Source organism: Sprattus sprattus, assembly GCF_963457725.1.
Source record: "Sprattus sprattus genome assembly, chromosome: 17".
NCBI lineage: Eukaryota > Metazoa > Chordata > Actinopteri > Clupeiformes > Clupeidae > Sprattus > Sprattus sprattus.
The window spans coordinates 4,951,439-4,966,438 of NC_137915.1; the positions used below are offsets into that span (position 1 = coordinate 4,951,439).

Consider the following 15,000-nt stretch of genomic DNA (forward strand, 5'->3'; position numbering starts at 1 on the left):
GGAGGATATTGTGTTCTGGATAGTGAGGTCAGGAGGAAGACAAAATACAAATAACTCAGCTCTCCTCCTCTCCCAGCTGGATCTTTTTTTTGTTGAAGTGCTTTCCCTCTGGAAGATACTCTTACGGTCTGTCTTACCAAACACAACTCTCTCATAGTAGGACACACACACACACTAACACACACACACACACACACACACACACGCTCGGAATAAACTTCAGTGCTTTCCCTCTGGAAGATACTCTTACGGTCTGTCTTACCAAACACAACTCTCTCATAGTAGGACACACACACACACACACACACTAACACACACACACACACACACACACACAAACACACACGCTCGGAATAAACTTCCTGCCATTTATACTCTTAAGAACACACTGCTCTCTCGTTCTCTTCTTGCTGCTCTTGTGTAGAGGGCGAGGGCGAGGGTGGTGATAAGCTCTCGCTCGGCTCACAGGAAGGAGATGAAATCACCCCCTCCTCCTTTTCTTTCTCTCTTCCCCCTCTGCTTCCTGTCCTGAGCCAGCTGCAGTCGTGTTTGTGCTGCACGGCACGGCAATGATAAACGCAGGCTAGGCTCCCCGAGACACTCCCATTACTAACACACACACACACACACACACACACACACACACAGTGAAGAAGACTCAGCACTTGTAAGCAGAACATGAGCAGTACAGTTTCTCACCCTGGGCCCGCAGCCCTCCCCTCTTTTCACACAGTTTTGTTTTTTTCTCTTTTTTCTTTCTTTTTTCCCCAGCCTCTCTGGAGGTGATGGACATGTTTTTGTGTGTGTGGGAGGGAGGGAGGGCCGGCGAGGGGTAGAGCGAACGAACGAATGAGGTGAGTGAGTGAGGGAATGAAGGGGGAGGGAGGAGGCTGCTGGGATTTGTAGTTGTCTCTGGAAGGGAGACCTATGACCAGACCAGACGCTGCGACTCCTTGTTGACTCTCTCTCCCGTGCAGAGGTCAGTTGAGGTTGCGCCGTGGCGGTTGTCCAGAGTCAGGAACACTCACTCTGATAGTACATGTGCATACTCTCACGCACACTCTCACGCACACTCTCACGCACACTCTCACGCACACTCTCACACACACACACACACACACACACACACTTTCTTTCACACACTCTCACACACTCTCACTCACTCTCACGCACACACAAACACACACACACACACACACTCTCATAAACACACACTCACACACAGACACATTCCACTGCCTCCACTCTAAGCACCTCTCCATTAAACACAGGCCCTTTGGCTGTGTTCCCTCCTTTTCCCTGTTTATTGTTTGGCAATAAAAGTCTTCGTGGCGCGCTCCTGCAGAGAGGACCTCGCCTTCATCAGCGGCTCTGAGTTTCCTGCTCTCAGCCGCCGGCGGGAGAGGAAGAGCTCTCGTCCTGGGCCTCTCCTCCTGCCGTCTACTTATTAGTGGCGAAGAAGGGACTGCTTTTTGGTGCTGTGGTTGCTAACGGTTTCTACAGTTGCCATTCTCACGCCCATCATTTCACACCCTCTGGTCAGAATCAGTTGATGAGCGTGCAAAGGTGTAAAAACTCCCTAAGATGATGGTTTGGTCCAAAGCAAGATTTCAGTACAGCGAAGATATGCATTGTATTTGTTTTGTTTTGTTCAATAGGAGTAGATTATTGAGCTAAAGACTAGTTCAACCAGCTCATCTTCGGACGGATGCTCCCTTTTTCTTTCACGTATTCCGCCAATTAAGGCACGGTACCTTTGGTGCCTGTGTGCATGAAGTTACTGAGTGAGCTGTTAGTACAGCATGCAAGGACTGAGTGAGCTGTTAGTACAGCATGCAAGGACTGACTGAGCTGTAAGTACAGCATGCAAGGACTGACTGAGCTGTAAGTACAGCATGCAAGGACTGTGCTGGCAGGCATGAATGCATGAGTGCTCTTAGGGCTAGCCCAGGGTCAGACACAGACATGCAGGAGGGAGACCCTGTCGGAGACCCTGTCCCTAACACACAGAGGGAGACCCAGGCAGAGACGCTGGCCCCAACACACAGAGGGAGACCCTGTCTAAGACCCTGTCCCTAACACACAGAGGGAGACCCAGTCAGAGACGCTGGCCCCAACACACAGAGGGAGACCCTGTCCCTAACACACAGAGGGAGACCCTGTCGTAAACGCTGGCCCCAACACACAGAAGGAGAGTGCTTGAGGGACGGCGTTTTGGTCCTGAGGGGTACAGAGGGCCCACACAGGGCTTCCCTCAGCCACAGCCTCTCTGACCTGACTTCCCAGTGGAATGAATGGAATGATCTGTTGGCTGCGACCATGAAGGCCTCCCTAGAGAGAGAGCGAGAGAGAGAGGGAGAGGGAGAGAGGGAGAGGGAGAGGGAGAGAGGGAGAGAGAGGTCTTCGCCGTAGACACAGTGGTGCTTTCATCTGTTGCTCTCTGAGCATCCGCTCAATAGCCTTTGTGTGTGTGTGTGTGTGTGTGTGTGTGTGTGTGTGCGCGCACACATGCATGGTAAAGGCAAAGCTGCACCCAATGACTCTGTTGACACTGATTGCTTATAAATGTTTCAGATTTATTTTAGAAACACTTTGATGGCAACATAGTGAGCCTCTGGAGGATTTTTTGGAAGCGTGAATACTTGAGAATGACTTGGGAAGCACGTTCACCCCAGTGTAGGTGAACTCTGAACATCTTTTGGAGGAGGGAAGGGAGGAATATAATTAGTCAGCTTTAAGGAGATGCAAGCGATTTTGTCATACCAAGAGGCAATTTGGAAGCCAAACATTCATTTGTATTCACCCTCTCCTTCAATAATGAATTCCTACCCCCCTAGGGCTATGTGGAGTTTCAATAACCTTGCAACTGTCTCTCTCTCTCTCTCTTTATAAAACTATTTCAGTAAGAAGATGATGATGGAAAAAATGCAAGCCTTCCTAATTCCTTGTGTGATCAACCAAATTAACTCCTGTTAGCAAGTCAAAATGTGACCTATCTAGGCTAGGCTCAGTGCTGTATTTTGAGTTTGTACTCACAACCTTTTTTTAATTATTATTTAAAGGGCCAGTTTGAGGTTTGAAGCAGACAGCCTTATGGGAGGATGAGGCAGAGGGAGTTTAGTCAAAACCAGAAGCCGATACTTGGGACTAGAAAGCCCCAATCCACGTGGTCCTCCACCTATATGTGTTTATGTACCTCCAGTGTACTTTCATTAGTTTTTTAAAAATACATTTTCCTAGCACTTCCTAGCAACATTTTAATTTGTATTTATTTGTAACTCCTTGTATTGCGCTTGCTGTTATTGATTTTATGTAAAGTACTTTGAACTGCAACTCTTGTACGAAATGTGCTATATAAATTAAGTCTTACTAACTTACTTACTTACTTAATTACTTTCTTACTAGCCAGTGTGTGTGTCTGTACCCCCCTGAAAGTCAAACCAAAGGCACCAGTCTTATTAGCATCCTGCTTTATTATGCTAATGTTGCTATGGGAACATTGACCCCCGGACCTACTCACTCTTTCCCCGACCCCTGTGCTGCTCCTTCTCTAAAGTCTCCTTCCTCACGGTTCACCTTTGCCGTCTGACAGCCAGCATGTTCGCGCAGACACACACACACACACACACACTAACACACACACACACACACACACACACACACACACACACACACACACACACAGACAGACAGAAGCGCCTGTCTTGCTGGTCACTCTCTAAAGGTCACTCTGTTATTGCACTGTGTGTTGTTTCCTGTAAGTTGATTTTTAGTGTGTGTGTGTGGATCTGTCCCTCTTCGCCTTTGTGAGAAGATTAACACACCCAGCTGCCCCCTGATTGCATTAAAGAGGATCACAGTCAATAACTGACAAGCGTGTCATTTGGTTAAAGTGTCTGCCATGCTAATACTGTGTGTGTGTGTGTGTGTGTGTGTGTGTGTGTGTGTGTGTGTGTGTTTGTGTGTGTTTTTCCTCTTCCTGCCTCTGTGCAGACGGTGGACATCCACAAGGAGAAAGTGCTTCCTATATTAGTGAAACCTTTATTTCAAAATGGCATCCCCAAAAGTGCAAAAACACCAAATCCCACAAACAGACTCATTTTTTCCCCTCCTGTCTTCTCCCTCTTCCCCCCTCTGTGCAGACGGTGGACATCCACAAGGAGAAAGTGTTTCCTATGTTAGTGAAACCTTTATTTCAAAATGACAAACAGACTCATTTTTCTTCCTCCTGTCTTCTTCTCCCTCTTCCTCCCTCTGTGACGGCAGACGGTGGACATCCACAAGGAGAAGGTGGCCCGTCGGGAGATCGGCATCCTGACCACCAACAAGAACACGGCGCGCACGCACAAGATCATCGCTCCGGCCAACATGGAACGGCCCGTGCGCTACATCAGGAAGCCCCTCGACTACAACGTGCTGGACGACGTGGGCCACGGGGTCAAGGTGTGTGTGAACTCTTCATCTAGTCATGTCTGCCCATGTCCATACAGGGTCAAGGTGGGTGTGAACTCTTCATCTAGTCATGTCTGCCCATGTCCATACGGGGTCAAGGTGTGTGTTCACTCTTCATCTAGTCATGTCTGCCCATGTCCATACAGGGTCAAGGTGTGTGTTCACTCTTCATCTAGTCATGTCTGCCCATGTCCATACGGGGTTAAGGTGTGTGTGAACTCTTCATCTAGTCATGTCTGCCCATGTCCATACGGGGTTAAGGTGTGTGTGTTCACTCTTCCTCTAGTAGTGTCTGCCCATGTCCATACGGGGTCAAGGTGTGTGTGAACTCTTCCTCTAGTCATGTCTGCCCATGTCCATACAGGGTCAAGGTGTGTGTTCACTCTTCATCTAGTCATGTCTGCCCATGTCCATACGGGGTTAAGGTGTGTGTGAACTCTTCATCTAGTCATGTCTGCCCATGTCCATACGGGGTTAAGGTGTGTGTGTTCACTCTTCCTCTAGTAGTGTCTGCCCATGTCCATACGGGGTCAAGGTGTGTGTGAACTCTTCCTCTAGTCATGTCTGTCCATGTCCATACGGGGTCAAGGTGTGTGTTCACTCTTCATCTAGTCATGTCTGCCCATGTCCATACGGGGTTAAGGTGTGTGTGAACTCTTCATCTAGTCATGTCTGCCCATGTCCATAAGGGGTTAAGGTGTGTGTTCACTCTTCATCTAGTCGTGTGTGTCCATGTCCATACGGGGTCAAGGTGTGTGTGAACTCTTCCTCTAGTCATGTCTGCCCATGTCCAGGTTCCTTCATATGGTCCATCAGCGCTGTCTGGTCTCTTCCTCTATCTGTGTTCTACAGTTTTATTTTTTCAACTTTTTTTTACACTTTGGTCTCCCTTAGTCCCATCCTTGCTCTTTCTTTCTTTCTTTCTTTCTTTCTTTCTCTCTTTCTCTCCCTCTTTCTCTCTCTCTCTCTCTCTCTTGTTGCGGCCATTATTAAGTATTAAACTAATTCACAATCAGAAGTCAGACAAAGGACTGGTTGTTCAAAATAGATTTACTGTAAGTAAGTTACAGTAACGAGATGCATACCGGAAATACATCTGCCCTTAAACGTCCCGCCAAGACAATTTAAACCAACATTAAGCACCACCCATCTTTCCCCCGCTTGGATGACCCAGCCAGCCAATTAAACATGACCTCATCTGACTCCAACCAAATCAAAAGATGTCCCTGGCACCTTTTACCACACCCATTTTCTAGCTAAGGCTACACCCTCTTATTTGAACTCAGCCTCATCTAAAATCTAGCCCAAGTATGACCTAACACTAATTCAACAGGTATCTAGCACATGCATTCCTTATTCATATGAAGATATATTCCCACACTCTCTCTCTCTCTCTCTCCTCTTGTACACATGCATCATCCTGTCTAACCTTTTTGTGTGTGTTTTGAAACCTTACCTCCCTGTCCTGCGGTTCCTTCTCCTCCTGCGTCTTATTCTGAGCACGTCTAATCTTCGAGAGTTGTTACTCACACTTACTCACACACACACATTCAGAGAGGGATCAGCTCTCACACACACCGCTCAGCTGAAACGACATCAGGCTCCCAGCCGCCCATCCATCACTCAATCAATTAGAGCTGTCGGTTAACTCTTACATGAGCAAAATGAGATTGGCATAGCTTCGACCAAAAAAAAACATCCATCCATCCATCTGATTATATTTCAAAGGAAAAAAAAACACTCAACGGCTACAAATCAGCAGTCGACATTTTCATTTTTGAAAATTCATTTCAAATGATTTGTTATTTAATCCTCTATTGACCTGTGCTTTCTTTCATTCACGTATTCCTCCACCTGGTCCTGCTGTTAACAGTGCTGCCTCGTGCGCAGGTCGACCATAACGCGTTATAGATGGTAATGCACGGTGTTCCCTCTTAAGGCCATCATGTTAATGCATATGCACAGGTGGACCATGGCACGTTATAGATAGTAATGCACGGTGTTCCCTCTTAAGGCCACCATGTTAATGCATATGTGAAGGTGGACCATAGCTCGTTATAGATGGTAATGCACGGTGTTCCCTCTTAAGGCCACCATGTTAATGCATATGCACAGGTGGACCATGGCACGTTATAGATAGTAATGCACGGTGTTCCCTCTTAAGGCCACCATGTTAATGTATATGAGCAGGTCGACCATAACGCGTTATAGATGGTAATGCACGGTGTTCCCTCTTAAGGCCACCATGTTAATGTATATGAGCAGGTCGACCATAACGCGTTATAGATGGTGATGCACGGTGTTCCCTCTTAAGGCCACCATGTTAATGTATATGAGCAGGTCGACCATAACGCGTTATAGATGGTAATGCACGGTGTTCCCTCTTAAGGCCACCATGTTAATGCATATGTGAAGGTGGACCATAGCTCGTTATAGATGGTAATGCACGGTGTTCCCTCTTCAGGCCACCATGTTAATGCATATGTGAAGGTGGACCATAGCTCGTTATAGATGGTAATGCACGGTGTTCCCTCTTAAGGCCACCATGTTAATGTATATGAGCAGGTGGACCATGGTACGTTATAGATGGTAATGCACGGTGTTCCCTCTTAAGGCCACCATGTTAATGTATATGTGAAGGTGGACCATGGTGCGTTATAGATGGTAATGCACGGTGTTCCCTCTTAAGGCCACCATGTTAATGCATATGTGAAGGTGGACCATGGCACGTTATAAATGGTAATGCACAGTGTTCCATGATAATGCATATGAGCAGGTGGACCATGGTGCATTATAGATGGTAATGCACGGTGTTCCCTCTTCAGACCACCATGTTAATGCATATGTAAAGGCAGGCGCTGCCATTGGCCCCCTGCTCTGGGTCTCAGCTGGAGCGGTCCTGCAGACGCGGCAGTGCCTTTAATCTAGGTGGATTTCCAGCATCCCTTCAGCGCAACACCGGGATTAGAGCCACTATGACACACACACACACACACACACACACACACACCGCAAGCTTTCCCCCCCATGGACAACACATAAAGGCCACTCATTCACGCTGTCAACACACTATGGCTTATCGATTTCCCATAAAGCTGCCAGTGCATCTCGCATCACAGGAAGCCGACTGATCAATGTCCTCCCGTGGGATTGAGTGTAAAGCAGGGTTAAAAGTGGCAGCTGCCCAGCTGCATAAGCTGCAGCCGCTGGGATGTTTAACCTTGACTCTGGGCCGTCGCATGGTCTGATGTCTCGGGGGAGACTGGAGTCCTAGTTTGGCCCGTTCTCCGTGAAAAACATGTTTTTGGATTTGGAATGAGTCTGGGTTTTTGTGTGTGTGTGTGGGAGTTTTAATGTGATGCATTGCGGCAAATACTTTTATCTCTTGTCTGGGGTTGGATTCTCAGAGATTATCCTTTTTAAAAGTGCCTTTTTATAAATAATGAGAAATGCACACTAAGCCACCCTTTTGGACACACACAAACTGCAATCTGGAAAATATTATACATTAGTTTTCATATGAGTGGGGCTCCGGAAAAGGGTTTTGACCATTCCAGAGCCACCATACCCATGAAAGCAGTGGAATGCACACATTAGTACATGCGCCCAGTTCAGCTTCACATGCGCCCAGTCCAACTCCACATGCGCCCAGTCCAACTCCACATGCGCCCAGTCCAACTCCACATGCGCCCAGTCCAACTCCACATGCGCCCAGTCCAACTCCACATGCGCCCAGTCCAACTCCACATGCGCCCAGTCCAACTCCACATGCGCCCAGTCTAACTTTGCAGTTATGCACACCCGCGTTTGCACCCTACATACTTCTGCATACGTACACTTCACTGTACCACCCAGCATGCTAGCAGCAATACTGCCCTCTCCCCAATAATGAATGTCCCATCTCTCCTCTCTGATGTTTCTCAACCATATTAGCGTCATGGTACCCTGTGTCATATGATTAGAACATCAGGATTAGAGTCTCTCTCTCTACCTATCCCTCTCTCCCTCTCTCTCTCTCTCTCTCTCTCTCTCTCTACCTATCCCCTTCTCTCTCTCTCTCTATACCTATCCCCTTCTCTCTCTCTCTCTCTCTCTCTCCCTCTCTCTCTCTCTCTCCCTCTCTCTCTCTCCCTCTCTCTCTCTCTCTCTACCTATCCCCTCTCTCTCTCTCTCTCTCTCTCTCTCTCTCTCTCTCTCTCTCTCTCTCTCTCTCTCTCTCTACCTATCCCCCTCTCTCTCTCTCTCTCTCTCTCTCTCTCTCTCTCTCTCTCTCTCTCGTGCCAAGAGATGAGACCTATTTCTCTCCCCCTTCATCAGCTGACTCTAATCTAGTCAACAGCTCCTGGAATGCAGGGGGAGATTTCACATGTCAGATGTTTTCTCTCTTTTTTTAAATATATATATATATATATATATACAGTATGTACTCATTCCTCCTGTGTCCTTCATGGCCACACAAGAACCTCCACGTTCAGCCAATCGATCACAGGAGATGTCTAGGTTGCGCACGAACACACACACATTCACATACATACACACACTCCCATCCAACACTCTTTAATGTAATCAATCTTGAGTTTCTTTAATCCAAGTCCGTATAATACAACAATTACTGTTTCTTCTTCTTCTTCTTCTTCTCCCCCCCTCTCTGCTTTCTACAACAGACCACTACAGGCCACCAGGGACTCTGAATTATAGATGTGACAATTAGCATAGCTTGACTTACTGGAGAGCAGGTCAACGCAGTGGTGGCACTGTACCTAAGACAGATGCAGTTAACAAGGCCTCCACGGCCTCTAGAAATGCTCATCACGTTCATTAATAAAAGATAGGTTGAGTAAATGAAGCAAAATATGGGTTTACAACATCCTGAAGGGCCACAGAGATCTGTGATCATGCTTGAGTGCCATGATGGGGCAGATCACACAAAAACCCTCAACGGAATTTAGGGAGAGACTTTCCACTGCTTTCTTAAAACTGTGTGTGTGTGTGTGTGTGTGTGTGTGTGACATAAATGGCTACATGCCAATGACTGTTGTGCAAGGATGCTTTGCCTTCTCTCTCTCCCTATTTGTACTTGCAATGTTGAACCATAAAGATGCGGTGATGTTGACATGCCTGTTTTTTTCTCTCTCTCTTTCTCGCTGCCCACGCTAGTGGCTAAAAGCCAAGGTAAGTGTGTCCCGAGGAGTGTCTCTCGCCCCGGTCCCCCCACCCCACCCCGTCCCTTGTTCATTATTGATACACTGCAGCAGTCTGCCCCCCCCCCCCCCCCCCCCATCCTAGCCCCACCCCTATCCTTGCCCCACCCCCATCCCAGCCCTTAGTGGTCCAGCTCTCCCCTGTCAGTCATTAATACTCCATATATGTGTCGTAGCAACAGTGTCCGCTAGTTTCCCATTAACGCTCAAGTAGAGCCCTCTAATAGCTGTTCAATTAACGCTCAAGTAGAGCCCTCTAATAGCTGTTCAATTAACGCTCTTTAACTCGTTAACCATAACGTGAGGTAGGTTAATTATGCTCTACATGATGACATTTAACATCTTCCTTCAGTGTATGGTTCTCGGGAAGAGAGCTGCTCATTTGTGTCGTGCCCACCAAGGTACTTGGATGACACTCCTGGATTTGCTCTGTAGTTTACATTTTTATTATTATTATTATTATTATTATTATTATTATTATTATTATTATTATTATTAACATTTTAAGCCTGATGCTCACCCATGGATGACTGGATGCTGTGAGACATACAGTTGTCAGCGATCATGTTGCTGTTTTTTGTCTCAAATGTTTGTTCATAACGGGAGCTAGTGATCATGCGTGTTCAAAGTAGCTAAACGGCTTTGGCCATGAGTATTGCTCCACCTCCATTCACCTCACCTCCCTTTGTGTTCTCTTCTCCAGTGTCTTAAATTTATTATAAATTTATTTATTTCCAGATCCCCCTTCTTGTAGCTGTAGTTGTCATGTAGATTATCTTAATGTGTTTGTTAATCCGATATTTAATACATGTTTTATACTATGACTGACTCATTTTCTGCCGATGTTTTGCAACAGCAACATGGAAACAATCAGCCAATCAGAGGGACCGGAACAATCTCCAGGACCAATCCGCCAACTCAAAAGCCGCCCAGCCCGCCCATGTCTGGGCGTGGCACTATTGGGTAAGCTGTTTGCCACTCAAGTCCTGTAAAAGCCATGACAACACAGACAACAAAACCCACGTTAATGAGCAACACACCATACTCAACAGTTGCATAATGTACTGCACAACTCTTAAGTGTTGTGCTCTGTACGTTTGTGTTATTTAAAACACAAACCCTGATGCATACAACACAACACACACACACACACACACACACAAACCCTGATGCATACAACACAACAAACATTTGACGGGAAGACAGAGAGCAGACACATATCCCAAATTTAACACATTTCAGTTAACATGAATTACTAAAAAGCTGGTCATGGACATGAATAAATATATGTGTGTGTGTGTGTGTGTGTGTGTGTGTGTGTGTGTGTGTGTGTGTGTGTGTGTGTGTGTGTGTGTGTGTGTGTGTGTGTGTGTGTGTGTGTGTGTGTGTGTGTGTGTGTGTGTGTGTCACAGACGCAACACCTCTTATAAGACTCTGGAGCCAGTGAAGCCACCCACTGTGCCCAATGACTACATGACGAGCCCGGCACGACTGGGCAGCCAGCACGGCCAGCACAGCCCTGGACGGACCGCCTCTCTCAACCAGAGACCCAGGACCCACAGGTAAGACACACACACACACACACACTCCACACACACACACTCCAACTCCACACACACACACTCCACACACACACATACACACTACAAACTCAACAACACTCTAGTGGACTAACAGGACTGAATGCTATGTATACCCAAACCCTTTGAAGGAGTTCTGTCTGATGTGTTTTAGAGTGTATCACTTGGCTTTTATTAGAATGAAAAACATGAGAATGAATAAAAGCCAATGGCGTACCCTGCACTAGGCTGTCTCTCAACACACACACACACACACACACACACACACACACACACACACACACCTCTTACCTTTGTATGACTTGCTGTCTTTGGCCCTCTCTCCATTTAAAAGTGTCATAGAGCCTCATATACCCTTGTTTTTAAAGATAATATAAAACACATTTCTGTTTTCTTTTTTAGTCTTCTTGGAGGATGGAAGTGTAGTGTAGCAGCGTGTTGGACAGCAGCCCATAGGGCCGAGGCTGGTAGAGCCAAAGAGATGTTAGTGAGTGAAGTGGCCTCATTAAGTAAAAAGGCTTTAATGCCCACTGCCACCAGCCGTATAAATATTTCAGCTCCTGTCCTCCCTGATTTATCCGTCTCTCGCTCGCTTCGCCTCCCCGATGTTTCTTGGACGGCGCCAGGGGGGGGGGGGGGGGGGGGGGGCGGCGATCTGTTGACCCACTGCCAGCTGTGCCCTCCTTCACCCCAGCCTTGACTGGCAGCTTTACACCCCCAGTGAGACCTGGGTACGATTTACTCTCTCTCTCTGTGGGGGTGCTCGGTGGCCAGGAAATGTCACGTTTTTTTTTTCTCACAATTTGAAATCGAGTCGAGATTGTCAGCCTTTTAAATGAGCATAAATTGCAGGCTTATTTATTCACATCCTAGAATTTTCATCCAATTGATCAACCATGTTGATTCCCCAAACTCCAAACTCAATGACATTAAATGCATTTGGCTTTCATCATGTGGTAGAAGACTAACTGGTTGCTTAAATACATACCCAAAAAAAATCACACTAGCTAGCTTTAGAGATATGTGCATTTTCATCATGTTGAGAACCACTAAGTATACAATACAGGTGCAAACAGGACAATTACATATCTTTGCCTAGTCTTTGAGTTACTAGGACAGACCTCCTAAAAGTAGAGCAGCCTCTTTTGAAGCGGTTCTTCTGGTCAGCTGTGCACATACACCATGCGATGACTTACCCTCAGCGCCATGCTTTACCCTCAACGTCATGCTTTACCCTCAACGCCATGCTTTACCCTCAACACCATGCTTTACCCTCAACCCACACAGTCATGCCACTATTCGCAATACAATATTTCACAGTAGTTTTTATTTAAATGCTGACAACTAGCTGAAACTGTTAAAAGTCAAAAACTGAAAAGTGAAATGTCATAACGGGACCTCTTATCCATATTCTAATATTTTTTTCAATACTAGAAATTGGAGTAGGTTAGTCATCTACAATATGCTGAGGCAGATGGCATCATCTTAATCAGCCTTATAATCACACACTCAGTTTTGGAGATTCAAAAGTGGTTGCCTTATCAAAATTGACGTTAAAAAATATTGTTGCCAAAAATGAGATGCAGTAAACATGTTTTCCTGAAAGGAATAGGAAACGGTATTATTTCATATGACTGCTTTGTCATTTCAGGGGGTTTATAACCTATGCATTTCTAAACAACAGAAAAAGGCAAAAATTGCACCTTTAAGGGTCACACCTTTTATTGTCATACATTGCAGGTGACCTTACACGCAGTCATAGAAAAAGCATCAGAAAACATACACAGATTTTCTGTCACAGGCAAAATGAACAGACACAGGAACACATGCATGCACTCACACACACACACACACACCCCTTCTCTCTCTATCTCTCACTAAACACACACACACACACACAACCACACACACACAAACATACTACTTGAAGGAGAGACTACAGACTGGATATGTGCACACCTTGCCTGACTGCTCAGTTTATCAGCTAAAAAATGTGCTGTGAAAAAAAAAAAAAAAAAAAAAAGGAAGGACAAGTACACAGAAAAAGGGAGCGAACGATGGTAGAGGGTGGGTGAAGGAAATGTGGTGCGAGTGAGATGGAGGATGTAATGTGCTCACACTGGAGTGAGATGGAGGATGGAGGATGTAATGTGCTTACACTGGAGTGAGATGGAGGATGGAGGATGTAATGTGCTCACACTGGAGTGAGATGGAGGATGGAGGATGTAATGTGCTCACACTGGAGTGAGATGGAGGATGGAGGATGTAATGTGCTCACACTGGAGTGAGATGGAGGATGGAGGATGTAATGTGCTCACACTGGAGTGAGATGCAGGATGGAGGATGTAATGTGCTCACACTGGAGTGAGATGCAGGATGGAGGATGTAATGTGCTCACACTGGAGTGAGATGCAGGATGGAGGATGTAATGTGCTCACACTGGAGTGAGATGGAGGATGGAGGGAGAGTAATGTGCTCACACTGGAGTGAGATGGAGGATGGAGGATGTAATGTGCTAACACTGGAGTGAGATGCAGGATGGAGGGAGAGTAATGTGTTTACACTGGAGTGAGATGGAGGATGGAGGGAGAGTAATGTGCTTACACTGGAGTGAGATGAAGGATGGAGGATGTAATGTGCTTACACTGGAGTGAGATGGAGGATGGAGGATGGAGGGAGAGTAATGTGTTTACACTGGAGTGAGATGGAGGATGTAATGTGCTTACACTGGAGTGAGATGGAGGATGGAGGATGTAATGTGCTTACACTGGAGTGAGATGCAGGATGGAGGGAGAGTAATGTGCTCACACTGGAGTGAGATGGAGGATGGAGGGAGAGTAATGTGCTCACACTGGAGTGAGATGCAGGATGGAGGGAGAGTAATGTGCTCACACTGGAGTGAGATGGAGGATGGAGGATGTAATGTGCTCACACTGGAGTGAGATGGAGGATGGAGGATGTAATGTGCTCACACTGGAGTGAGATGCAGGATGGAGGGAGAGTAATGTGTTTACACTGGAGTGAGATGGAGGATGGAGGATGTAATGTGCTCACACTGGAGTGAGATGGAGGATGGAGGATGTAATGTGCTCACACTGGAGTGAGATGGAGGATGTAATGTGCTCACACTGGAGTGAGATGGAGGATGGAGGATGTAATGTGCTCACACTGGAGTGAGATGGAGGATGGAGGGAGAGTAATGTGCTCACACTGGAGTGAGATGGAGGATGGAGGATGTAATGTGCTCACACTGGAGTGAGATGGAGGATGGAGGATGTAATGTGCTCACACTGGAGTGAGATGGAGGATGGAGGATGTAATGTGCTCACACTGGAGTGAGATGGAGGATGGAGGATGTAATGTGCTCACACTGGAGTGAGATGGAGGATGGAGGGAGAGTAATGTGCTCACACTGGAGTGAGATGGAGGATGGAGGATGTAATGTGCTCACACTGGAGTGAGATGGAGGATGGAGGATGTAATGTGCTCACACTGGAGTGAGATGGAGGATGGAGGATGTAATGTGCTCACACTGGAGTGAGATGGAGGATGGAGGATGTAATGTGCTTACACTGGAGTGAAATGGAGGATGGAGGATGTAATGTGCTTACACTGGAGTGAGATGGAGGATGGAGGATGTAATGTGCTTACACTGGAGTGAGATGCAGGATGGAGGATGTAATGTGCTCACACTGGAGTGAGATGGAGGATGGAGGATGTAATGTGCTCACACTGGAGTGAGATGGAGGATGGAGGATGTAATGTGC

General features: G+C 46.6%; 1 protein-coding gene across 2 annotated transcripts in view; it reads left to right on the plus strand.

Moving 5' to 3' along the window:
* abi1a (abl-interactor 1a) overlaps window positions 1-15,000 on the plus strand; it is a 57,267-nt gene that overhangs the window by 29,904 nt on the left and 12,363 nt on the right. The window contains exons 3-6 of one of the 2 annotated variants that reach the window (XM_080855031.1): window positions 3,994-4,017; window positions 4,291-4,443; window positions 10,510-10,616; window positions 11,066-11,215. In XM_080855031.1, the coding sequence (XP_080711157.1) occupies window positions 3,994-4,017; window positions 4,291-4,443; window positions 10,510-10,616; window positions 11,066-11,215 (434 nt within the window). Of the gene's footprint in view, window positions 1-3,993; window positions 4,018-4,266; window positions 4,444-10,509; window positions 10,617-11,065; window positions 11,216-15,000 lie in introns of both variants that reach the window. The other variant, XM_080855030.1, reaches the window with a different exon arrangement.